Here is a 26,485-nt window from a genome sequence, read left to right on the forward strand (position 1 = left end):
TTGTCTTCGTCTCCTGAGTAGTGAGTAGTTACTGAATTAATCCCCACAGATTTCTATTCCCACGTTCCTTTTCCATTCAATGTCATTACTTCGTTACTTTTTATTCTTCCATTTCAATTGTCCATTACTTCCAAAATTGAAGACTTCATTTGCCTTGTACGTTGTCATCCTAGATATCAATATAAAGTTTCTTTCTCTTTCTTTAACCTAGTTATTACTAGTTTATGTTCTGATTTTTAATACTCTGACTTCCATTAATTCATGGGTATTTTCTTTTTTTATCTTCTGTTCCAGTATTTCTTTTTTTCTTCCATACTTTTAATTATTTATAGGAATGATAAGAGGAACTAATCAAGAAAATGAAAGTGTTTTTTATAGTTTCTTGATTTTGCAGAAACATGAGAATTTTGCTAAAGAAATTAGAGGAGAAAAACTAGGGATTGAATATTTTCGGTTGAAAGCTTTTTTTTTTACCGTAAATGGATAGAATACTGTATATTAGGCCTATGTCTATGATCTTCAGTTATTTTTATTATTGTCACATTGTTTCCTAGAAAATATTGTTCATTTTTAGTTCATGCAAGTATATAGTCGTTCCAATAATCATCTTTATGGCAAGTCATTAAGTGTAACATTCCTGATGAATAATGTACTTCCGTAACTTGTAATGAGAATGTGACTTATGTGGGAATGTGACTTATGTGCATTTGACCACTTGAATTGCCATGGCTAAACTTCAGGTGCAGGTAATCAAGTGATAATAGTGGTTCCTCTACAGAACAAGAAGATAATGAAGAAAATACCGAAGAATCACTGTCAAGGTATCATTATATCATTTTTAGCACCTCTTTTTTTTTTTTTTTAATGGAAGCTTCGATTAAATATGTTTATTTAGTAATCTTAAAAGTTCATGAAAATAAAGTTGTCTTTTGAGACGCATTAAAATCTCTATGAAAGTATTATTTTGATATTGTACACAACCTTTTTAAAATTTAAGCTTGATCTAAATCTTATTATCCAGTAATAACACAAAAGCTTTACTTTTATTTGTAGAATTAGGATAAAAGTTGGTTTAACTTATTTGCTATTACTATTTACTAAATCTTTTTGTATATTAAAATAGGAAAGGGAAAAAATGATAATTATTGTCGTCCATACTCTTTATGTACACAAAAATATGTCAAGGACAAATTTTATAATCAAAGAATATATAGAAGATAAAAGAAATTGATCAAAGAAAAATATTTTTATATACTATCTAAAGTTTTTGAAGTTAAAATATTAACATTTTTAATTTTTACGAGAATCTACCTTTTATTCTTTTCATATTAATTTTATGTTGGAACATTCTCAATATTTCTAATTTTTATAAGAATCTCAAATATGAAAGGATTAGTCGCAAGTTTAATGAAGTCTTTCACACCCGACATATTTCCTAGTTTAACAACTAAATTCCAGCTCAAAAGTAGTTGAGCATCTTGTTTTGGAATCTTATTTTGAATTTGTGTACCCGAGGTATTTGTTCGCTTCCGCAAAACTTCATTTTCGAGTGATCTAGAAACTTAATATCTTTATTAACTTGATAAACAATGTGTTACTACACGCATTTTGCATGCCTGGAAATAGTTTGGCTGCCAATTACGAACTCCGGACACGTTTTGCATACGTTGAATATACAATAAGGAAAATTACAGATAAATACCTTTCATCTAGTTTATAAAATATGTACAAAGTATATAGATAGTGTATAAAGTATAGTAAATATGTTTATATAATATACATACCTATACAGCCGAACTATATAGGCAGTGAATACTTCGGGCATGCTTGGTAAACTAAGTGTACATTTAGGTAAGTTTCCCTATATAATACTAGTAATTCTTTCATCCTTAACGGGAGGTTTTGAGTTCGAGCCTTTGGTGTGTGTGCGCGTGTATATATATATTTTTTTGATAACCGTGGTGTCCCGGCCAGCTTGCGCGCACCTCGACTAAATCAACGGGGTACCTGCCACCTCCACCATCAACAAGTACCAAGTAACTCTATCAACAAGGCTAGGACTAATGAAAAGAATCACCTAGTGTTTTTGTCTCTACTGGATTTGAACCTGAGACTTCATGATTCTCAACCCACTTCATTGACTACTAAGCCACATCCTTGAGTGTATTCGAGCCTTTAGTATATGCAAATCTCGTAGAGAGCACTTCCTCAGTCAATGGGAAGCTCATTTATATGGTCGTAAAATAAGCACATGACAATACTGAAATTTGTATCTCAAAATTGAGTACTTGCGAGACATGCATATTCACTGTACAATTTGTGTGGATGTTCTATTTCATTTGTTCCTAACAAATCAACTGCAATGAACCAAAAAAGGATCTAACAAGTATATTTGCTGGGTAACATATCTAATCAGATGCTTCAAAATAATTCACTGCAGCTCAATTTATGTTAGAACCACAATTATCTACCAGGGGTTCCATTATGCTCAAATGTATATAGCTGATAACCTGTAGATGTGGACATATAACACGAGCCACTACTGCTATTAACGGACCTCTCGATATCATCAGGTTCTGCAATGAGAGGAATTGGTCTCTCAGGTATAATTGGAACTGGAATGTCAGCCTCCAACATCTTTACTACTTGATCAATCGTTGGCCTCGCATACAATTGCGGGTGAGAACAAAGAACAGCTACCATAACATACTTCTCCAGAATTTCTCGATGACCCAAATCCGGAATATTGTCCTCAATAACATCTATTGGTCTCCCTTCTCTAACCAGTGACCATGCCCAATCAGTAACAAGTGTAGGTTGTCCATCATTAACTGCTATGAGCGCCTTCTTCCCACTCAAAAGCTCAAGAAGTACGACTCCAAAGCTGTAAACGTCGCTCCTTTCTGTCAATTGACCATACAATGCATATTCAGGTGCTACGTAACCCATTGTCCCTGCAACACGAGTGGTCAGGTGGGTCATCCCCTCGGGGTTAAACTTTGCCAATCCAAAATCCGCAACCTTAGGCTCAAAATTCTCATTTAAAAGTATATTACTAGTCTTTATATCCCTATGAATGATAGCAGGTTGTGCTCCGTCATGCAAGTAAGCTAACCTCTAGCCATGCCTATAGCAATTTTCTGCCTAACAGGCCAACTCAATTTGTTACATCTCAACCCAAATAAACGATCATATAGACTCCCATTTTAGCAATTATCCTCTGGTGACCCTCTAAAGGGGATGTAGCAGTGCAATAGCCTCTCAAACCTAACAGATTAACATTCCTAACATTGGCAATTACCTCCATTTCATGATTAAAACTTGAATCTCCACCTGCTGAACAATTCTTGAATCTCTTCAAAGCTACTTCACATCCACTGAGCAATACGCCTTTGTACACATTCCCGTACCCTCGTAGCCCAATAATATTTTGCCCTTGCGAAATTTCTCATAGCTGATTTAATTTCATCAAAAGTGAACCTAACCAGAGTTGTGTTTCCTCTCATTGAAGAAGCCAAATTACTATCAATTCTGATATTTTCCCACTTGCAGCTCAATTTGTTTCTCTGCCTCAAAAACCAATAACCGTGCGCACACAGAATAATAAAAACCAAACCACATACTACAACCATCACCATGATGATAAAATTGCTCTTACTGTTACTACTTTGATTGGAAGTAACTGCAGTAATATCAGAAGCAAACAAGCATTTTGCAGTACCTGTATTGGTGGGCCCAAAGTGATTGGCGAATGCAGCAGTATACATAAACACGTAACCCGTACAATTAACAGAAAGGCTAGCAAGTATGTTGGAGAGGCTGGTGATACAGGGGGCACTGTTCTCAAGAGAACGGTTACAATAAGAAACAAGATCAGACAGGGCGAAGGGTGAGAGTTTAGATTCAAATTGGGAGCGGGTTGTGATATTCATACATCGAGGAGTGATCCAAGAGGTAATGTTGAAGCCGCAGGAACGGGTGATGTTGAAGTTGGGGATGAAGTCGTCGACGAGGCCCTGGTAGGTGTTCCAGCAAGACTCGGAGGAGTTAAGGGGAGGAAAAAAAGGAATTGTTGGTGTGGCGGAGGTAATCGGATTGTACTAAACGATGGCCGTGACGAATGTAGTGGCATTGGGTGGTGAGATTTGAAGTAAGAGGTTGATGGGAAGTAGTCTGATGGATCATTCTACGAAAAGCATCAAAATCAAGAGGACATAGAGAGGATGAGGTGGAGGAGTTTTTACTGGCCGGTTGCGGTTGCTGGAGGAGTGTCCAATGGGATAATGATGTATATGTAGTGGCGGAGAAACAAGGAAATGATATATGGAGAAAGAGGAAGGAATATAAAACTGGAGACATTTTTTTATGACCGCTTTAGAGCTGAAAGTGGAGCTGATTAATTATGACATCTATCATGTGTAACATAATGTTATAGTATTACCATAGCAAGTCAATGTGGAGTATTTGCAATTGGAAAAGAAGCAGCAGAGTAGGTTCTGTGGAAGTACTAGTGTCATTCTTAGTGGGGTCGGATCCAGAATTTTTAGTTTACAAGCTTTGAATCACAATCCTTATATTAACTGAGTTGTGGATAGATCTGTGTTTAAGCGAAAATTATTGAATTTTACCAAACCTGTAACTGTAATGGTGGCTCCATCCAAATTCTCAGAGACATGTACAGGTTGAGAACGGACAACTATAGAGGGGGTCGAGGTATAATTGCTTTTTCTATGTATTTGCATATTGTTTATTAGTCAGAGGCTCTAAAAGTCCGTAAATTTAATATTCCCCATGATTATCTGCTAAGTCTTGTCACTTCTCATTTGAATCCATATTGTTTTGGCATGGTCATATTTTAAAGCTGCGTGTAGCTTCTTCATTTAGTCATTTGCTAAAGGTTAAGAAACAATTAGGCATGCACAACAAATCACGGGGAATATTTAATCAACGGACAGAGTCTATAGGTGGGGACGAGAGTTGCAAGATGTGCAGGTAATAGTAGTTGAGTTTTTTTCACTTTAGACAGAAAAAGGAAATCTCAGCCCCCTAAAATAATCTCTGAGAAAGACATTGGTAATTTCTCAGAACCTACACTGCTGGTCTTGCCATGAACTCCATCTTGGCTTGCTAGTTGGAGTATATGATAGAATGCAATAATCAGCTCAAAAACTCAAATATTTTTCTCTCGTTTCCAACTTCCATCCTTGCACTTTCACTAGCTCCCTCAAGTCAAGCCTCATGTGGCATTGGCCATAAAACTGTTATTTTCCATTGATTAACTGCCGATTCACCGCCCCTCTCAAACATGTCTGTAGTTCTATATACTTTACTCTTTCTGCACATATCATTTCCTTGTTACTATGCTACCTATACATCATCATCCCCCCTGAGTACTCTCCTCCGGCAACAACCTCAACCGGGTGAAAACTCCTCCTCTTCTTCTAGATCTCCATGTCCTCTTGATTTTGATGCCTTCCGTAGGAAGTTTGAGAGTACCAGACGTCATAGTTTGAATATCAGCAACCAGTGCCATTATATCAGACAAGGCCTCCGTCTAGTCCAATCGGACTACCTCCGTCGGACCAACTCCTTTTTTCCTCCCATTAACACAACCAAGTCTTGCAAGAACTCCTATCAATCTCTAGTCAACCACTTCATCCCTAACTTCAACATTAGCCGTTCCTGTAGCATCGACACCTCTTGTATTTCTCTGCATTGTATGAATATCACCACGCGCTCTGAGTTTGAGTCTAAACTGTCTCCGCGCGCCCTATCCAATATCATCTCTTCTTGTAACCGTTCTCTTGAGAATTATCCCTCCTGCGACAACTGCACCAGAAGCCTCTACGAGGTAATGGCTAGCCCTTCCGTCGCCAAAGTCTCCGATTGTTTAGTCTACGTGTTTAATTACGCTGCTGCCTTCGCCAATCATTTTGGGCCCACTAATAAGGGTACTGCAAAATGCTTGTTTGCTTCCCACGTTCATACAGCAGCTACTTCCAGCAAAGGTAAGAAGAATAATTCTACCGACATCATTGTGATAGCGGTAGGAAGTACATTGGTTTTTATTCTAGGTGTGTCTGGTTGTTGCTGGTTTTTGTGGCGGAGGAGGAGAAACAAGTTGAGTTGCAAGCGGACAAGTGCCAGAAGCGAAAGTAATTTGGCTTCCCGTTTTGATTTAATGAGAGGAAGCGCTACTCTTGTTAGTTTTACTTTTGATGAAATCAAAGCTGCCACCAAAAATTTCTCAAATGAGCATATTATTGGGAGAGGAGGGTATGGGAATGTGTACAAGGGTGTCTTGCCAGGTGGATCTGAGGTTGCCTTGAAGAGGTTCAAGAATTGTTCAGCTGGTGGACATTCGGATTTTATTCATGAATTGGAGGTAATTGCCAGTGTTAGGCATGTGAATTTGCTAGGCTTGAGGGGCTATTGCACGGCCACATCCCCTTTAGAGGGTCACCAGAGGATAATTGTTTGTGATTTGGTGAAAAATGGGAGTCTATATGATCATTTATTTGGGTTGAGATGCAACAGATTGAGTTGGCCTATTAGGCAGAAAATTGCAATTGGCACGGCTAGAGGCTTGGCTTACTTGCATTATGGGGCACAACCGGCTATTATTCATAGGGATATAAAAGCTAATAATATACTTTTAGATGAGAATTTTGAGCCTAAGGTTGCGGATTTTGGATTGGCAAAGTTTAACCCTGAGGGGATGACCCACCTGAGCACTCGTGTAGCAGGGACGATGGGATACGTAGCGCCTGAATATGCATTGTATGGTCAATTGACAGAAAGGAGCGATGTGTACAGCTTTGGAGTCGTGCTTCTTGAGCTTTTGAGCGGGAAGAAAGCGCTTATAGCAGTTAATGATGGAAAGCCAACGCTCATGACAGATTGGGCATGGTCAGTGGTTAAAGAAGGGAAACCATTAGATGTTGTAGAGGACAATATTCCAGATTTGGCTCATCCAGAAATTTTGGAGAAGTATGTTATGGTAGCTGTTCTTTGTTCTCACCCGCAATTGTATGCTAGGCCAATGATGGATCAAGTCGTAAAGATGTTGGAGGCTGACATGCCAATTCCAAATATACCAGAGAGGCCAATTCCTTTCATTGCTGATCTTGATGATATTGAGAGACCGGGTAGCAGTAATGGCTCAGGTAATATGTCCATATCCACAAGTTTAACCCTTGGAAGATGAGAGGTTCTGTTATACAACATTAGCTAATATAATTGAGCTGCATTGAATTATTTTGAAGTGTTTGATTTGATGTACTATCCCTAAAATGTACGACTACTAGTTAATTAGATCATTCTTGGTTCATTTGCAATGGATTTGTTTTGTCAATATGAAATAGACAACTCATAAACCATGAGGGGTATATATACATTTTTCCTTTTTTGTTCCTTGGTTAAAAAGATGCAGGAGCAATGAGCATTTAAAGTAAGAGTCCATATAGATCAACAAAGATTAATGCATGATTGGTCCTGCTTATGTCTTAACAGATCTACTGATTTTCACTCTGCGTTGAGACTTTAACATATCTTGGTGAGAGGATTAATTGTGGTCTTCCTCTTAATTAATTATATTTCTGTTAGTGAAAGGGCATTGGCTTTACTTGTTAAGGCAAGTGGAAAAACAATAAGTGATCTAGCTCTTCACACTTTAACAAATTATAATCAAATAATCAATCTACTAGTACTACTTTTCAATCTTCAAATTATAATTAAAGAATTCGTAAAAAGTTCCCACACTCATATTGCACCTAAGACAAATAAAGAAATCATGTGAAGTAGACTTTTGTTTAAAAAAAAAGATCCTTTTTCCAGTAATTGAGGCTAGCCAAGACAGGGGAAATTAAACTATTTTTAATCCAATAAACATAAGCACGTGAGCTATAAGCTACGCGTGGTCCAAAAATAATAAGCGGGCACACCTTAGCTTGGGCCTTGGAGAAACGATTTTTTTTTTTTTTTAACAAGCATATGGCATGCATAATCTCGTCAAGGTGGCTGGAGCCCTCAGCCTAGTCCCCACTCCCCACAGATGGAGTAAAACTTACACTTCTGGCATTTAGCTTTTTTAGCAGGGAGTTGAGTCGCATTGGTAGAAAGCATTTTACCTTCAAAGTGAAATTTTAAATTTGGTTTAGTTGGATTTCTATACGAATATCAATTACCGAGTGAGAAATTAAAAAAAAAAAAAAAAAAAAAAAAGGAGATATTTTTCATAATGAGAAAGGAAGGAAATATGGCATTCTTTAACAAACACATGTTTGGATTAGGTTTTGGTTAATTAGGTCGTTTCTAGAAACAATTGCCACCTTAGCTCTCTACCAAAGGAAGTGGATAAAATCCTTTTTCCTTTAAATAGGAGTAATATAGCTTTCGATTCAATTTCTGACAATGAAGAAATAATTTTCCTACTTTTGTAGCCTAGTGTTCAAATGAGACCGAAAAACTGATCTGAATCGGTAAACCGAGTCAAACCGACTTAATAAATCGAAAATCGGTTCGCTTCGATTTGATTTGGTTTAAAATTTTAAGAAACCGATAACATTTAGTTTGATTTGGTGTTGAACAAAAAAATAAAAACTGAACCAAACCGATATATATATATTACACCAATTAAATTTTATGTATCTTCTTCATAATTTGGGTCCTTCCAAGTGCAATACTAATTCAAATACTAACTAGAAAGAAAAGTTTAGCTCAAAAATGGACTCTACCGCGAACCCTTTTCGTCGTACCGCCTCTCTTTTAATTTGTACCCCCTCTCTTTTAATTTGTTTAATTATACAATGTTTGTGTTAGAAAAGATCTTGCTCAAAATTCCCAGAAAGATGAGTCTGTATAGGTGAATTTTATTATGTGATTGAAAATAATTTTTTTTTATTTTATGAGGCTATTTCTTTACCTATTAGCACGCTCCTTGTTTAATCTACTGATGCTATATCTTTTAGGTGGAGAAAGGAAGAAGAATTTGGGGAATTTCGAGTGATGAGTGGACTTGATTATTTGTTAGGAATTGATTTACCAATTTCCTATCTGTTGACTTCCTTTTGGATTCTTGAGTGGTGTTCTTGTTTCGTTTCCCCCATTTTCTTAGGGGAATGAAGCTAAGAGATTTTTTTAATAAATATAATGAGGCAAATTTGTGTAGTATTTGCTTGCATTTTGGTTATGTTACCTCACTTATCAATTTCTAATAGATTCTTAAACCCGAACCAAACCGTAAAACCCGAACCAAATCGATAAAATCGATAAATCCGAAATCAATAAAAGTTATACTATAATGGTTTGGTTTGGTTTGACTATTAAAAAGATTGACTTAATTGTTTTGGTTTGATTTTAACTAAAAATCGAGTCAAACTGGACCACAAACATCCCCAGTTGTACCTTGGTGCGAATATTTTGATTTAGTATTCATTCTTAGTCCGCACAGTAGCAATCAATTCCTTCTTCTTTTTTTCGCTAGGATTGCCTTCTTTTGGGGTGGTCTTTAATTTTTGTCCCTCGAATTGTTGGTCTTTAATTCTTACCCTTTGCTTAAAAAGGTGGCCGAAAATGCCCCGAGGTTATGGGTTCGAACCCCACCTCAATAAAAAAATAAAAAAAAATCGCAAGGCTCCAGCAGACTTTTTAATATACCTTAAGGCAAAGTCTGCCGCAAAAGGCAGATTTTTTGCAAACCCTTGCCTTGCGGATTTTTATTTTTATTTTTATGATTAAACCGAGGTTCGAACCCAGAACCTCGGGGTATTTTAGGCAAAGGGCAAAAATTAATGACCAGTAATTTGAGGGCAAAAATTAAAGACCTGCAAATTGCCCATCAATTCTAAAAGGATCTTCTTTACGGTCGATCTTTTCCTTTACTCGGAGGGCCAAGGAACGATATTAACCCATAATAATTAAAAAAAAAAAACGAAGTAGCTGGTTTTTCTTCTTTTTAACTTGTCAAACATTTCTTATAACCAAGCACCACATTCATAGAAAAGATACGTTTATGGGATAAAATCCATCATTGGCAAAAGAAATAAAATGGTACAAGTTGAAATATAGACGCCAACTACAAAGTATTCATAAATCATAACGTTGACACAACTTATATCTTATCATAAGACTATAATCCATTGAAAATGATCATGACGAATTTGTTCCAAATCTCAGTGAAGATATTGCCTTTTCTTTGTTTGCCAAACAAGCTAGCGCGGTGAAGATATATAAAGCACAATGCTTAATTTGCAGTTTGTACTCATTATAATTAGTAGGTCGTTTTTGGTTTGTATTCCACGATTCCTCAGCTCCTACTAATACTTGTGAACTCTACACTATCTTTTGTCATTATGGACAAATGGGGGACTATATATACATGATCAATTACTTCATCGTCACTTGGAAACAAAAAAGAAAAATAATCATCAAATCTTTTACGTTGGACGTTGAGCATCTGATAGTTGAATCTCATCTCTCTTTCTGTAAATTAGAAATCATACATAACATTATTACGGCGTAGTATATTATACTATACATAGTTATTGATTTAAAGTGTCAGATTCATATCTTACAAGCGATGAATATATGTAATGACACATTTTTGAAATTCTGATCCTTCCGTTCGTATTATTTATAAAACAAAAGTGATAGTAGTAGAATGGAAGATATCTAGCCCCAGTAAAAAAATTCTTTTTTTAGACGTATAATGCAGACATAATGCATCTACATTATTAGCTCTTGTTAGAATGATATACCTACCGTAGAGTAGAGGAGCCGCAATTAATGCGATAAAAGCAACGTATTTTGCAAACATTTCTTATTGACTACGCTTTCATCATTCTTTCCCTGATAAAAATCTTCAGCTGCTTCTATTTCATCCTTCTTTACTATTTCCCCTTCCATTCTTTTGTTCTTTCTCCACCCCCGGTTCACAGTCTTCCCCATATTTTGGGGTAAAAATTCACATGCATATGATATTAATTTACCATCAAAATTGAATAAATACCAAAATATACATTTTTATATGCACGTTTATCACTTAATAGCTAAGGTTAAATAATACCTATTTTAATTTTAATTATTAACTGCTAAGCTTAATTAATTATTTAATTTGGAGTAAATTCTTACCTTATTTTTAAACTTTCTTTTCAAGGTTGGCGAGAAATGGAGTATGTTAGCTTGTTTTGGAAGAAAATAAAGCATCTGTCTACATACCAATTGTGTATTTCAATAATTATAATAACCAAAAACCATAAAAGGAATTATATATTTGAAATTAAAGATCGGAGGCAAACTTGAATTCGTTTATTTAAAAAATTCACAGATATAAAAGTGGAAAAAGAAAAGCCAACCAATTAAAGACTGTTCATGTTACCAATTATACCTTTTTCCCTTCCTTTTTTCCCCTCCTTTTTTCTTCGTTTCGTTTCTGTTCTAACAGTAGCAGCGAAAACATATACTGTATAATTGAGCAGCTGCCATCTACGTCTCTTGGTAATTTGTGAGCTCCATTCTTTTTCTCTTTCTTCCACCATTCAGTGGAGTTCTCTTTTTCATAATCCCTGAAAATCTTCGTCCGTTTTTTCTGCGTTATGGGTACGTTGTCATCATGCATGTGATTTAGTTTACCCTATAAATCTTTAATTTTCTGTGATACTTTGTTCCTCTTAGTACTTCACAAGTTCACAATCTTTATGAATTGACAATTGTGGGACCATGTGTTTCGTTTATATTTATGGTGTTGCAGATAACTTCGTTCTGTTTCTGTTTTCTTGTACTTCTTCTGTTTCTAAAGACATACTATAGATTTCGTCGCTTTATTTGCTAATTATGAATGATTGGTCATCTTAAAAGCTTCTCTTTATTTCAGTTTTCTGGTGTTGAAACAAAACCATTCAGGATTTAAATGATTGCATCTCATATTCTCCTTTTCTTTGGTATGCATGATTCGGATAATTATAAGTGATAGTATTTGTTACTTTCTCAGTTCCATTTTATTAATTATATATGATAGTCTAATAGAGAAGACAGATTTAAATTTTATGAATTCAGTCTTTTAAGGTTCTAGTGTTGAGCCCATTATATTTTTAAAGTTATCAGTTCAGATCTACTATTTGTTACAATTTTTGTGAATTTCTATACATAAATTTATGCTCGTCATTAAAAGTACTGGCTTATGAACCTTTCCTGCATGCTACATCCGCCACCGGAAGAAGTAGCACCTCAAAGTTAAAATTTTGAATAGTTTAATAAATATGAATTCTTGAAAGTAGACATTTTGAAACACTCTGCAACTCTCTGCAAGGTATTTGAATTTCTAGACATGGACAACGAAAAGGTAAGCGGTTCTCCTGACACTGTTTTGGAGGATTTTTTAAGGGTTGCAGTGTCAGAATCAGACTCTTCAAAAGCCAGCACTTCAGACTTGGAAGTTGCAAAGAATCAGAGAGGTGCTTCAAGATGGGCTGGATTTTTCGAGCTATTTCGAGCGAAATCGAAGAGATACTTGGCTAAAGATCCTCTAAATTCTCTTAAACTATCTAGTAAAAGATTTAGCAGCAGCATGAGAGAGTTTGTTGGGATTGTGAAAAATCCCATTGTTGATGATGATTTGAGTTACTTCAAGCCTCAGTGGAGGAATTTCACCCTCTCTGAGCTACAGGCTGCAACAAACAGTTTCCACCAAGGTTGGTAATCACTTGTCAATTCGATTCGCTTTTTATCTTATATCCAGAGGCGAAGTTAGGATTTTGAGTTTATAGGTTATGAATTTTAGAAAATGCTATAAGGTTCTTGATAATTATTTATAAATACTTAATGGATCTTAAAACACACAAAAAAAGGGGTTTGAGCTAAAGCTACTAATGCTCTAACTCCGCCCCTGCTAAAACACCTTTTAAAGTAAAAGAAAAAGATCTATATAGAGGATACCATTTAGTTGATTATGTTTTCTAGGAATCTTTTAATCTTGTTAGAGATTTGTATACCAGTAGAAAATTTGGATAACTTCTGGTACTTTTTGCTTTTGTTTTTCAAAATTTTCTAACAAGTTGGTTTGAGATGAGCTTAGGATCAACATTATCAGTGATGATTCATATACACGACCCAAAAGATGATTGGGATTGAGGCGTAGTTCTTGTTGTGTTCTTAAGGTTAATGTTGCTAACATAATAACTTAAAAGATACTCAATTGTGTACTCTCTAATGGTCAAATTCTGCACTTTTTTATGTAGAAAACTTGATAGGAAAGGGTGGTTATGCGGAAGTTTACAAAGGATGTTTAAGAAATGGAACATTTGTTGCGATTAAGCAGCTAACAAAGGGACCTCAAGATGAGAGAACAGGGGATTTTTTATCGGAGCTTGGGATAATGGCTCATGTCAACCATCCAAACACTGCTAAGTTGATTGGTTATGCAGTTGAAGGTGGACTCTTTCTTGTTCTTGAACTTTCTCCTAATGGAAGCTTGGCCAATATGTTTCAGAGTTAGTGCCTCTCATAGTCCCAAATTTGGCATCTCATCTTTTTCTTTTACTAGTAGTATATATCTTTACTTATTTGTTTAGTGTTTTACAGTGTCAAAGCAGAAACTAGACTGGAAAATCAGGTATAAGGTAGCTATAGGAATAGCTGAAGGACTTCAATATCTTCATGAGGGTGGTCAAAGAAGAATTATCCACAGAGATATTAAGGCTGCAAATATATTACTTACAAAGGACTTTGAGCCTCAGGTACTATATTTGCTTTAAGCATCTAATCATAGAGCTAATAAAGTGGGCCACACTACTGAGATAGCTCATAAAAGCCGGGTGCTTGAACGTCTACAATTTTCTGGTTTCCATTTCAGATTTGTGATTTTGGCCTTGCAAAATGGTTGCCAGAGCGATGGACTCACCTCACTATATCCAAGTTTGAAGGCACATTTGGGTTGGTATACTATTTAGGACTTCCTCATTTTGTGTCTTGCTAATTCTTCTCATTAACCTTGCAATTGAGGTTGCAGCTACCTTGCTCCGGAGTTCTTAATGCATGGCATAGTTGATGAAAAAACGGATGTTTTTGCTTTCGGAGTGCTAATCTTGGAACTTATCACTGGACGCCGAGCTCTTGATTTCTCACAGCAAAGCCTTGTCATATGGGTATGCATTGACTCTCCTTCATAGTTTACTATGTCGGAGACAAAATCTGAAATATTTCTTCTTTGCGTTAATGTAGGCCAAACCCCTGCTGAAGAAGAACAAAATTAGAGAGCTTGTTGATCCTTTACTTGCTGATGACTACAACTTATTACAGATGAACCTCATGGTCTTGGCTGCTTCTTTGTGTATACATCAATCTTCCATCAGACGTCCACGGTTAAGTCAGGCAAATGCATGCTGAACACTGCTTGATCAATTTAAATTTCTAGTCTACATACGCAAGGCTATTCGGACATGTTTCTGATCAAACCACTCCTATCAGTTGAATTATTAACTGAACCCTGTATACAGGTTCTGCAGCTTCTTAAAGGCAACCGTGGCAGCCTAGATATTATCAGGAGATGCCGAAAATCATCCCATTGGACGAGGCACTATGAAGAACTCTTTAGTGCAGAAGAATGCAAAATGACCAGAGGTTTAAGTATGCGGGAACAAATACCAATTGAAGTCTGAGATGGCTCAAAACTGTCATATCAGATTGACAAAACTAGCAACACCGACCTTCACTTTTCTTCTCATGATTAATGGGAAGCATGGAGTTATGCCTCTGCTCTTGTTTCCGTGCCCTAAAGTACGAAAGCAAGTATCAGTCGGTCCATGACCAACCCCTGGATACCAAAGTCATCCTCTAGATATTGGCAAGGGTAAACAATTGTCATTCTTCACACATTACATGGAGATCAATAAAGAGGTGACAATAGTCACTATACTAATGCGAAAGAATTTCTCATTTCTAAATCCTATGATGCAATTGGAGCTTATCAGCAAAAACGAACAACACGATTCATGGAAAAGAAGCTTGAGAGCATAGATGTGCTCATATGCCTATGCAAGAGCTATGATCGATGCGATAATGTGGAAGACCAGGGAAACAAAAGCTATAAAATGCAGAAAAATTTAGCAAGAGTGGATTCATATCAGTAAACTATAAATGCTGTTGATTTACTCCCAGTCTCCCAGGCTGTGAATAGTTATGGTAGTTTATTCATTAGAATCACAAGCTAGAAATAAGCCCAAGAATGTTTCTTAAATTCGCTGGTGAGATACACACAAAAATACATGCAGAATCATCACTAGGTTGATGAATTGAGCATATTAACCTACCAAAGTTGGCTAGAGTTGTTATGTATTGAACAAAAATAAATGCATCACTAACGGTCAAACATAGTAAAAAGTCATACCAAACCCAGTAGTTACTTGTACTAAAAACTAGTAAGCGTAATTCCTCTAAATAATGAAATATATTGATGTGGGGAGGAACTTATAGAATGGCATTAACATTGGCCTAACACAGACTAGTAAGCGTAATTCCTCTAAATAATCAAATATATTGATGTGGGGAGGAACTTATAGAATGGCATTAACATTGGCCTAACACATACTACTGAATATTAGTGCGCCAATTATAAGCAACTTTCTTAATTTAATGGAATGTGAATTTTTTTTCTGGCTATAATGACTTTACAAAACCTGCCTCTTACATCCAGCACTAATATATACTCCTAACAAAAAGTTATATCCTCCCTCTTATATTTTTTTCTCTCCTAGGATTCATCCTTGAATATGAAATGAGCAAGTCCAAATATTATGTCTAAACCAAAAATTTATCTACCTATATTGCAAATTAAAATATTTTATTGGCTAACGTATTTTTATAAAAAAATTACACGTTCAATGTATTTTAACTAGTTTAGACACTCTTTTTCATGTCAATGAGTTGATGCTTAAAGTAAACTTTTACTTACGATTCAATGTTATGATAAATATAAAAACTTTAACTCCATGTTGAATATTTTAATGAAATAAAGGCAATTGTTTGATTCTTTCTAGCGAGAAAGGATTAAATTAAATCAACTCATTCTTTTAGACATAAAAAAATTGCGATAATACGAGTTATTATTAGGACAAAAAGTGAAATTTCTTTAATTGTATGTTTTCTAATATATTAATCATAATGAATGGGCCTTCTTTTTACGAAGTCAATTCCATCTTTAGAATAAAGTTCCTTCTCTACGCCTTTTCTCACTTATTTGCAATTTAATATTACTATATGAAATCTGTAGGTCTACTGCATCTGCTAGATCTGCAATTCTTGAAGTTACGAGTTTAAAGTTGGAGTTTTCAGTAAGTAAAATAAACCCAAATCATGGAAATTGTAGGGGAATTGCAGAAACAGTTTACGGAGTTCATTTCAGCTTTATACCGTGAGGTAAATTATTAAATTTTTTTTTATCTTGATTTACTTGTTGAGGCTTTTTCTGATGTGGGTTTCTTTTTGCTTGTTCAAAAAATTAAAAAAATAGGGCTTCTTGGATGATCAGTTTCTTCAACTTCAGAAACTGCAAGATGAGAGCAACCCAGATTTTGTATTTGAAGTAGTGTCACTTTTCTTTGAAGATTCAGAAAAACTTATCAACAATCTGGCAGCAGCTCTGTGAGAAATACTAAGTGTCTTCTTATAATTTTATTTGGTTTACTTGAAGTTGAACTATTGGATCATTAGTTTTTTTTTTTTTTTTTCTTTTGTGGTTCAATTGTACAGTCAACAACAGGTTGTGGATTTTAAGCAAGTTGATTGTCATGTCCATCAGTTCAAGGGTAGCAGTTCTAGGTATCCAATTTTTCCTTGGTCCCTTACACTGTTAGGTCTTTGTCATTGACTAAAAACTAAAATTGATGCTTGAATAAAAAATTTATTTGGACTATTGTTTGAATATTTAGTCCTAGTGAATTTATTGTGATCAAAGATTAACCTACTTTAGATCATGTAGTAATTAGGTGATTGAATTGAAGTATTTCAGGAGTTGTTAGTATCACGATTAGGTTGTTGATCTGAGTCTTTGTTATATTTTGCAGCATAGGTGCACAAAGAGTAAAGAACGCTTGTATGTCTTTCAAAACCTTCTGTGAAGGGAAAAACATTGAAGGGTGAGTTTTGCTTAACGCTTTTACAATTTTTGCCTTACTCTATCTAGCTGAATTAGGTTTGGGGTTTTCGGAAAATTTACATCAACAGATTTGGCTGCTTAGATATTTAGAAACAAATGTTGGAAATTTTGTTTTCTACCATGTACATCACATGTCATTGTGTTTTCATTAACTCATTGGTAAATTGCATAGTGATAAAGTGGTTAATAGGTATCAATGCATAGAAAACGTGATATTAGATATACCAATGATCACGTGGTATATTCTTGGTCATATGGAATATATGTTTATAGGGCATTGGCTAACTTAGATATTCTTTGATGCTAATATAGCTTTTCATTTACGAGGGTCTATGTCTAGAACTTTCCAATTTCTCTTTTTCAGATATGTACACTCTATTATAATTGCAATCACCAGTGTTTGTCGCATCTCGCTGGCCCCACCCCAAACATTCTGTTATCTTTGTGTTTCTGTCTCTCTAATTCACCTTGTTGCAGTAACTTAACAAAATGAATCATGTCTTCTGGAAGTTTTATATATACAGTCTCTGCAGGTATAAGCAAACAAACAGATTTGAGCAGAGATGTTTCTGGCTGGTAAAAGATAAATTGAATTAACATGCCACTCCATTCTTGTTTATCTCTTATTAGTGAAGTTAGCAAATCACAATAATAGACCACCTTCGCTAGTGAGTCTCTAAATTTTTACTAAATTATTGTTGCCCCTTAGGACGACGCCATTATCTGCGATCTGTGCGTAGATCTTTAAAAGTAGCATTGGCACTTGTTTCTGGCTCACGTTTGGTAAAGCTTGCATTATTTTCTTAAGCATTTTAACTTCTCTTTTTCAACAATTTGAATACGAATGCCAACTTCATTGAAGCTTCTAATGGTAAAATCTGGGTCTTTTTGTTAAAGAACTCATTTAATTACTATTTTAGTATTATAGTGGATGAAATATTGTGCTTTTATACATGCCATTCTCAAAAAAAAAAAAAAGGGAGAAACTTTTGAAAATACATGTATCAAGTGCTGTCTAAATACCAGTCACATAAGTCAGCTAGTAAGACCAATACAGGGGAAATAGGTAAATACATTTTGATGCACTTTCCTCATAGGAACTTTCAAACTCCATGAGATAAAGTAAAAAATTAAAGCCTCTAATTTATTAATTGCTTCCAAACATAGCATAATATCATACTGTTACAAGTCTCAAAAAAAAAAAAAAAAACATAGCATAATATCATCGAAATGGTTGTAAGAAACGACCAGCCCCATATTGTAACCTTGGTTTACTTGGGATTCAAGTGTTCATGCTGTCTTGCTATTGTGTTTGTTGCGTCTAAGTTTGATTCTTTGTTTCTTGGGATGTACATGTGCCGATGAGACTGGACACGCTTTGGCCTTGTATAATTTTCTTCCTTTTGCAGATGTGTGCAATGTCTGCAGCACGTGAAACATGAATACTTTCTTGTGAAGAACAAACTTGAAACCTTGTTAAGGGTAAGTATTCTTTTTATGAATGCAAAGGATTTCCAAGTCTAAGTACCATTTTATTGAAGAAAATGCTACTGATACATAATACTAGAAGTTCACTGAGTCACCACGGGGTTTCTGATGCTCAAACATCAAAAGATCTTTCACAAAGTATTTCATGATATAGTGGAACAGAATAAGTGTAATAATAGGTCATAGTATTTGATGATTTAGAACATGAGATTTGCCCTAGAGGCCAGTGTTTGATGAGATAGTGAAACTAACGAATTATCAGTATTGCCTTATTTGATTTAATGTTTGAAGTTTCTGACTCGTAACTGCCTGGAAAAAATAGTCTTCTTGTCACTTGCTCCTAGCCCTTTAACACTAGATCTCTAACATTGAATTCTCTTCCACGTGAAGAGTATGGTTCAAATCTTCTTAGTCTTCGTTAGAAGATTTTGATTCCCTGAAGTCATATGCGTTTCCCAATAAGTTAAAGCTTTTAGCACCTTGTCTTTGATTTTCTTCACATTACCAAAGATTTCCCTCATCATTTTCCATATATCAATAGTTATTTAATGAAAAAAGTTTTTTCTTTTTCTTCCCGAAGTTTATAAAATCAGCTAAATTGTAGTTTTTTTTTTTTTTTACAAAATTGCAGCTGGAGCAGCAAATCTTGGCGGCTGGTGGTAGGATTCCTGACCTGCATAGGTGCTAATGATTTGACCACCACATACCTGGGACAAAGATAGTAGAGGGGAACATTATCATTGCAAATGAATTTCAAGATTTTGTGAGCTACTTTAATTGCTGGATTCTAATAGTTGTAGTCTTGTAGATGCAAAGAATTTTATGTGAATAACAGATTTCCCATATTGTGACATCAAAATTCCTTTCGACTTTAAGGTGTTGAGCTATCTATTGTGTTCTAGCTGACGAACACTTTTCTCCTTCAATGTTTATCGCAATTCACTCGGTAAAAGCTTCAGCCATTATTGAGTACTAGAACTTGAGGTGTTCATATTGTAATGACAAAGTTGATGCACATGGGAGTAGTTGTTTTACTGATCTGAAACTTTTCATTCAACTTATTCTTTTAATTGAAATTGAGATTTTTGCCTATCCTCCTAATTTATTTTGCTAATTTTGAGTGTTGATGCTCATGAGAGTAGTTGCTTTGACCCAGAATTTTTAGGTGGGTTCGAATTACAATAATTGAACGATCTGTAGGTAGTTCAATGAATCAGCTTTCCATAAACAAGTGGTCAAGAAGAGGAGGTAACTGACCTAATGGCCATTGGCCAACTCATCATGAATAAATGACGAGCTCTCAAAGCAGCAAAGACGAATTCAGAATCTAGAACTAGTGGAATTAGACTGAACAGGTGAACAACATCTTATGATATGTATAACTTTTAAATCTTTTTGTGTATGCATACACAGTTCGTGGCGAAAGCAATGAATTCGTCCAGAACCCGCCTCTACCGAAGGCAGAGTGGCGGACTAGTTGGAAGAAAGAGACGTGCTATCTAAGTTTCATAAATGCGCACATTCCGGTTTTTAATTCCTTTACACTGTTGTCTGTACAAAGTAGGCTCATCCATCCAAAATTGATCACCTTAATATTGGTCCACCCCCCTCATCTTAAGTTACTGCAAAGTGTCCCACGGTTGTTGGGGTTGGTGCAATCTAAACACACACCTCTCCATGCATTTACTAATTCAGTTATCATCTAGCTATGTTTCGCATAAGTTGGCATATTTTTAGCACAGATATTTTGATCTTAAAAAGGCAAGTTACATATCTGAATCTTGAAGTATTTCAAGTGAAATGTTAAAAGAGTACTTATAACTACAAGTAATTGTTCATAAAAAATGGGATTAGTTACTTAGCAATTAAACCTATTACAATATGTTAAAGTACATCGCTAATGTCAAAAAATTTACACTTTCAGTTAAATACATATATTCCAAATTCTTGACATGGATGCATGAAAATGAATGAAGGGTTTGGTAACATGAGTCATCGTAAAGACTACGCAATACATATATTTATAAGAATTATGTTAATTAGCAGCTCTGAATATATTAACCATGGCTATAATAAGTAATTAATGCCCATTTTGCACTTTGCTGGTTTAGGTAACACTGTAATGATGGGGAAAGTGGTTTGCCTTCATAATGAGAAAACTGCTTATGTTTTTCGTTGAAACTTAAAGATGACTACTGATCAGTAGTAGTATTTTCTTAACAATTGCAGGTAGAAATAATCATAGCATTGTTATACTCAATTCACATTTCTGGCCAATGTCGGTTTATCCCGAGGAATGATCTTACAAAATCTTTTATATTTATTTACAGATTTTTGCATATTATATTTTATTAATTTCCCGAAGGATCATATGACAAAAATAATTTATAATGGACTACAAAATCATATCTTCTCTATATGCCTGCAGTAAGTGTCCACAAATAGACTTTTGTCTGCGAAACGTGATTCTTTTTCTTTTGTCCTTCTCTTTGTACCCTCGGCTAGTGGCGGAGTCCCCCTTTCCAAGGGACCGTCAATTAAGACTTCTTCACACAAAAATTACACTGCGTAAAAAGATTAAAACGATAATAATGTACATATATATTATGTGTTAAATTCCATTATAAATTAGCTTTTGTTCGTGGGTTTACTTTTTTTTTTTTGTTTTTTTTCCTTTTAATAAAAATCCTAACTCTCGTGCTATTTGATGAGGACAGTATTCTGTGAGGTGCCCTCTGTTTATGATACAATAAAAAATAGGGGATGATATCAAAGAAAATAAATTCGGTAAAAGTAATAATCTATTTGGCTAAAATTAGAAAACGCAATAGTGTTACGTGTTTTGTTTTCTTTTTTGTTGCTTGTAAAGCTTGTAAAGCACAAGCATTATATGATCCACAATATATTCCCTCTGATGAAAGATGAAAGGAAGGGTGCTCTATTTTTTGTTTTTCTAACATTTATATTGATTTCTACATACGTGCGTTGTGTCCATTCTTTTCATCTTCCTTTATTTCAGTGTGAAGTATCTCCAAATCTTGGGCATCTTTGGCTTTTGTAAAAGCAAATGTCTGATAGCTCAATAATTGTAGAATTGGGCATGAAATTATTATTAGTCAATGATATAGTTGCAAATTGGGACGTATTCGTCATCTACTTATATCAGCCACCATTTATTAGCGACCTTTATACTTATTCTTTTCGAGAAAAAGAAAGAAAAAGAGGCTTTTGTTTGATTTAAGAAAATTGGAAAAAGACGTTTCTGCTCTTTTTCTCATACGAAAAAGAATCATTTTGAAACTACTACTTTGCTTTGGCTTTAAACATTGAAACAACTTAAAAGGAAATGGTGGGGGATGGGAACCATAATATCATAAGAACTTCTATTATGAAGAGTGACGTCTCATATCTTATGAAAAGCAAATATCATTAGTTCATTACCATATAATAGGTGCTTGGGCCACATAATTAACTTATTATTAGCCGCTTTAGAATCTATTTTAATGCTGACTCTCCCCTACTTCATCCCACACCACTAATAAAAACGGATTCATAATTTAAATTTTATAAGTTCGAACTCGAAATTTTATCACACCCAGTATAATTTGTTAGTTTCAAAATTTGTTTTTTCTATATTTATCTAGTAGATCTTTTAATACATAAAAACTAAGCTAAACTTGCTTAGTTCAGATGAACCCATAGGTCTAACACTAAAGCCGTCCATGTTTTTTAATTCTTAAAATATGACTTTCCGTTGTCTACAAATCTACCTGTTTATGTTACCTAAATCGATGTTTGAACTCCTTTTAACAATTCACTGAATTCAACATAAAATAATATTGAAATCATCGTACAAACTAATGTTAATATTGGACATATCAAAAGTGAAATGATATCAAAACGCAGTAATATAGAGTTTTATGCTGAACGGCTTTACGTAAATGTCCTTTTTTTAATTACCATTTAACATTTGTCCTTATGTTTTAAAGTTGTGTAAATATATATAGTCCTTGAGATGGAAGACTAACTCCTACAAAATTTTAGGCCGTTGCCTACTGTTTTCTTATAAAAAAAAAATTGTCTTCTCAAAATGAATTTTTTTGACTGTAATCTAAAAGATCTATAAACTGAAAGAAAAAATGATCATATACTAAACCTTATCCCAGAAAGAAATAATTGGCAAAAATTTCTGAAAATTATTTTCCTAACCTCGATAATGAAACGATATCCCATGGAACTACTCCACCAAGAAGGCCGAAGGGCCCATTTTAAATTGGGGCCCAAAGAGTGGCATGAGAGGCCCTAGCAAGAAAGTCAAAAAGACAAGAGGTCCTTCAAACTGCAACAAATCTCACCCTCCGTCAACTGCCCCTTTGCTTTTAATCCCACACAGTTCCTCCGTGCTGTTGACTGCACGGCTACGACTGTACTCTAACCGCCATACTTATTGCATGCTTCTTATACCAATAAATCAAATTTGACTGGCAGCTTCTGTATCAATAAAAATTTATCTGTATTTGATGTTTATATGGGGAGTCGTAGTTTCACTTACTAATTTGGTAGAACTCATAGTTTTAGCTTAAATCTTATAATTATGTTTAAACTTTCATTTAATATATATAATAACTAATTTAGAACCCAATAAGCTGCGTGTTCTGAAATTTTGAATTTATATATAAACTTCAAATCTTAGTTTCGCGTTTGTATCAAATCATATCAACTTATTATAATTAATGATGTAATAAGGTGATAACTAACTAGCATTTATTGACCATGTTTAAGTGATAAAAATATATGTACAAATACTGGTTATATATCGATTGATTTGAAGTAAATATCATGTGCTGACAATTTTTAGGCTTCTAATTTATAGTGGAAAATGAAGACACTTAATTTGTGTAAGCATTCCAACTATGAACCCTTTACTTTTATGACAACTACCACTGGGAAATCTTTTGTGGTCCAAACTCAACTAGGAAATCAAAAAAATGAAAACAACACGTCAAGTTCTGTCCTTTTTTTTCAGTTTTTACTATGACAATGAGAGTGTAACTACACATTTATACCGAGAATAGTGATAAGATTACCATAAAAATTGTTGACTTAAGTGTGCAATTTCTGAAGGGATTGAATCCAGGAGTGAGAGATTGTGGAGGTTCTAGAGTTATGACAAATTTAATTTAATCTAATGTAATCTGATAATACATATGATCGAGTAAGGTTAAGTTGAACAAATACGCAAAATCAATGCAATTAATGGAACAAATATTGCCCAAAGTTGAGTACACATGTAACATTTTGCTGAACATAACACAGAGACTAGAGACGAGAGTAGATATGGAAACTATTGGAAAGCAAGTCATTTGGCAGAAATCAAAGACATATAAGATTATTTAATTGACTAAAACTAAATACTATGTCAGTAGTCTAAAAATTTATTTAAATTTTAATTTCAAATATGTTTGTTTTACTTTAACCCAATAATTGTCCAAACGGATACTTGAGGAATATCTTAACGATATACTATTAGTACTAGGGAAAACTATAATAAAAACACACACAAAATGAAATACAAGGAGGGTTAAAAAACATACAGTTTGATGATTGTGCAAGCTCAAGTTCACGTGGACCTCGTCTGAGTCACCTCAATGCCCCGAACCTGCTGATCTGTCAATCCGAACTCCAGCCTCGTGAGTTCCAGCTAGGCTCATATAACCGTTTGGCCTTCTGAACCTCTTCCCGATAAACAAAACACAACACAACATTAACTATATCCAAAAAATAAGTAGAAAAACATTAACTCTGTACCTCCTGTCTTGTAAAGAGCAGAAAGTGACCGTAGAAAAACTATCTGCTAGTCAATTTCATTCACCTTCTTCTCTCCTAAGCCACCAAAAAAAAACAAATTTCTTATACCAATTGTGTTGAAGAAGATTCAGCCATTACCAAAAAGCTTTTGCTTGTCTGTGAAGTTTTTTTTTTTTTTTTTGCCTTTTCTGTTGGTTTCCATTAAAGCTTTTGACACGAGAGGTTGTTGGCAAACCAAATAAAGTTTCAATCTTTACCTTATATAAGCCCCTTTGTATCATTCTTCTCTTCAGCTATACGGTAAATATGATACCATTCTTTGTTTTTTTGACTCCCCTGTTTTTTCTTCTGCAAAATAGTTTCTTTGTACATGGGATTTTAGACCCAATTGATTTCTTAGCTTTACAAGCGATTCGGAAAAGCTTAGATGATTTACCAGGGTCGAAATATTTTGCTTCATGGGATTTCACCTCTGAGCCATGTGACTTCGCTGGAGTTTACTGCAGTGGAAATAAAGTGATCGCACTGAATCTTGGTGATCCAAGAGCCGGGTCACCGGGTTTAACCGGAAATTTGGATCCTTCTATTGGGAAACTCTCTGATCTTGCGGAGTTTACAGTGGTTCCGGGTCGGATAACGGGTCCATTACCCGAAAGTATTTCTCAGTTGAAAAACCTGAGGTTTCTTGGAGTTAGCCGGAATTTTCTTTCCGGTGATATTCCGGCTTCATTAGGCCAACTTAGGGGGTTACAAACACTTGACCTTAGTTTTAATCAGCTTACTGGTAATATCCCTTGGGCTATTGGAGCACTTCCAACATTGTCCAACGTTATATTATGTCACAACCATTTGTCTGGTTCAATACCACCTTTTGTGTCCCAAAGATTAACCCGTTTAGACCTTAAACACAACGAACTTTCTGGCACCCTTTTGCCTAATTCACTTCCTTCATCACTTGAATACTTGTCATTGTCATGGAACCAGTTATCAGGTCCAGTTGATTATCTTTTAACTCGGTTGAACCAGTTGAACTACCTTGATCTTAGCTTGAACCGGTTCACTGGCTGCATTCCAGGAATCTTGTTTACTTTCCCACTCACAAATCTTCAACTACAAAGGAATTTATTTACTGGTCCGGTTTTACCCATGTCACAAGTGACAATACCAACGGTGGATATCAGTTTTAACAGGTTTTTTGGGGAGATATCACCATTGTTGTCTAATGTGCAGAATTTGTATCTGAATAATAACCGGTTCACTGGTCAGGTTCCAGCGGTTTTGGTGGACCGGTTGTTAGCAGCAGGGATACAGGTTTTGTATTTACAGCATAATTTTCTGACAGGGATTGAGATTAAACCAACGGTGGAGATTCCGGTTAGCAGTTCACTGTGTTTGCAGTATAATTGCATGATTCCGCCGGTTCAGACCGCTTGTCCGTTGAAAGCCGGGAAGCAGAAGAGTAGGCCTACAAATCAGTGTGTGGAGTGGAAGGGGCAAAAGGGTGAAAAAACAAACAATATTAAAGGATAAATTATGGTTTGATTGTTCTTTTTTATTTGATTCATTATTTAATTTTTTCCTGTTTGTGGTGAAATTATTATGGGGTTAAAAAATAAGAAAGTAAATGTGCATAAAGGAGAGAAAATTCGAGTAAAAGTGGGGAAGGGTGGATTGACCTTCCTATTATTTTTATGTTATGTTTTCTATTAAGCTAAAAGTGTGACTAACAATTTTGGCATTTCTTTTTTGTAATTAGGTTATAATATTTTGCTGCTTATTCAATTTATATTGGGTTCCCATTATATCCTTTATACGGTTTTCAAGTTCAAGGAAACTATTTCTATCCTTTTCAATTTTGTTGTTGACAAACAGATCAAGGGTTCCTTTTCAAGAATGATTGTTTTATGTGTACTCTCTGTGTATGTTATTGAGCTTTGGAGCAACAAAAAATGTCTTCGCGTGATTCAGGTCATGAATTTGAGTCGGAGAATCAGCAAGCTTGCGTACGTAGGCTAATGGGAGACTCATGGGTTTGAGCTA

The 26,485-nt window shown here is 35.1% G+C and overlaps 4 protein-coding genes and 1 pseudogene across 4 annotated transcripts; 4 read left to right on the top strand and 1 right to left on the bottom strand.

The window, feature by feature from the left end:
* Window positions 1-1,821: 1,821 nt before the first annotated feature.
* On the bottom strand, window positions 1,822-4,219 carry LOC132626810 (probable LRR receptor-like serine/threonine-protein kinase RKF3; annotated as a pseudogene).
* A 570-nt stretch (window positions 4,220-4,789) lies between these two features.
* LOC132626815 (probable LRR receptor-like serine/threonine-protein kinase RKF3) lies at window positions 4,790-7,360 on the top strand. The gene has a single exon (XM_060341820.1). It carries the CDS (start codon window positions 5,306-5,308, stop codon window positions 7,205-7,207), a length of 1,902 nt encoding a protein of 633 aa, XP_060197803.1. The 5' UTR covers window positions 4,790-5,305; the 3' UTR covers window positions 7,208-7,360.
* A 4,019-nt stretch (window positions 7,361-11,379) lies between these two features.
* LOC132608273 (receptor-like cytosolic serine/threonine-protein kinase RBK2) lies at window positions 11,380-15,303 on the top strand. The gene is made up of 7 exons (XM_060322325.1): window positions 11,380-12,689; window positions 13,236-13,487; window positions 13,579-13,733; window positions 13,850-13,929; window positions 14,006-14,141; window positions 14,218-14,367; window positions 14,493-15,303. The coding sequence occupies exons 1-7, from the start codon at window positions 12,326-12,328 to the stop codon at window positions 14,652-14,654; spliced, it is 1,299 nt and encodes a 432-aa protein (XP_060178308.1). The 5' UTR covers window positions 11,380-12,325; the 3' UTR covers window positions 14,655-15,303.
* An 856-nt stretch (window positions 15,304-16,159) lies between these two features.
* LOC132608266 (histidine-containing phosphotransfer protein 1-like) lies at window positions 16,160-19,727 on the top strand. Its single transcript, XM_060322320.1, has 6 exons — window positions 16,160-16,410; window positions 16,505-16,635; window positions 16,744-16,812; window positions 17,058-17,129; window positions 18,559-18,631; window positions 19,269-19,727. Exons 1-6 carry the CDS (start codon window positions 16,348-16,350, stop codon window positions 19,323-19,325), a joined length of 465 nt encoding a protein of 154 aa, XP_060178303.1. The 5' UTR covers window positions 16,160-16,347; the 3' UTR covers window positions 19,326-19,727.
* A 4,667-nt stretch (window positions 19,728-24,394) lies between these two features.
* On the top strand, window positions 24,395-26,262 carry LOC132608257 (LRR receptor-like serine/threonine-protein kinase ERL1). Its single transcript, XM_060322312.1, has one exon. It carries the CDS (start codon window positions 24,752-24,754, stop codon window positions 25,973-25,975), a length of 1,224 nt encoding a protein of 407 aa, XP_060178295.1. The 5' UTR covers window positions 24,395-24,751; the 3' UTR covers window positions 25,976-26,262.
* Window positions 26,263-26,485: the final 223 nt, after the last annotated feature.

The sequence above is a fragment of the Lycium barbarum genome, chromosome 1 (genome assembly GCF_019175385.1).
Source record: "Lycium barbarum isolate Lr01 chromosome 1, ASM1917538v2, whole genome shotgun sequence".
NCBI classification, from domain to species: Eukaryota; Viridiplantae; Streptophyta; class Magnoliopsida; order Solanales; family Solanaceae; genus Lycium; species Lycium barbarum.

Bases quoted from the DNA above. Each gene is read 5' to 3' on its own strand.
- LOC132608257 (XM_060322312.1), top strand. From the start codon at position 24,752: ATGATACCATTCTTTGTTTTTTTGACTCCCCTGTTTTTTCTTCTGCAA.
- LOC132626815 (XM_060341820.1), top strand. From the start codon at position 5,306: ATGTCTGTAGTTCTATATACTTTACTCTTTCTGCACATATCATTTCCT.
- LOC132608266 (XM_060322320.1), top strand. From the start codon at position 16,348: ATGGAAATTGTAGGGGAATTGCAGAAACAGTTTACGGAGTTCATTTCA. The intron at 16,411-16,504 runs GTAAATTATTAA...TTAAAAAAATAG, and splicing joins TTTCAGCTTTATACCGTGAG to GGCTTCTTGGATGATCAGTT. The intron at 16,813-17,057 runs GTATCCAATTTT...TATATTTTGCAG, and splicing joins TTCAAGGGTAGCAGTTCTAG to CATAGGTGCACAAAGAGTAA.
- LOC132608273 (XM_060322325.1), top strand. From the start codon at position 12,326: ATGGACAACGAAAAGGTAAGCGGTTCTCCTGACACTGTTTTGGAGGAT. The intron at 13,488-13,578 runs GTTAGTGCCTCT...AGTGTTTTACAG, and splicing joins CTTGGCCAATATGTTTCAGA to TGTCAAAGCAGAAACTAGAC. The intron at 14,142-14,217 runs GTATGCATTGAC...GCGTTAATGTAG, and splicing joins AGCAAAGCCTTGTCATATGG to GCCAAACCCCTGCTGAAGAA.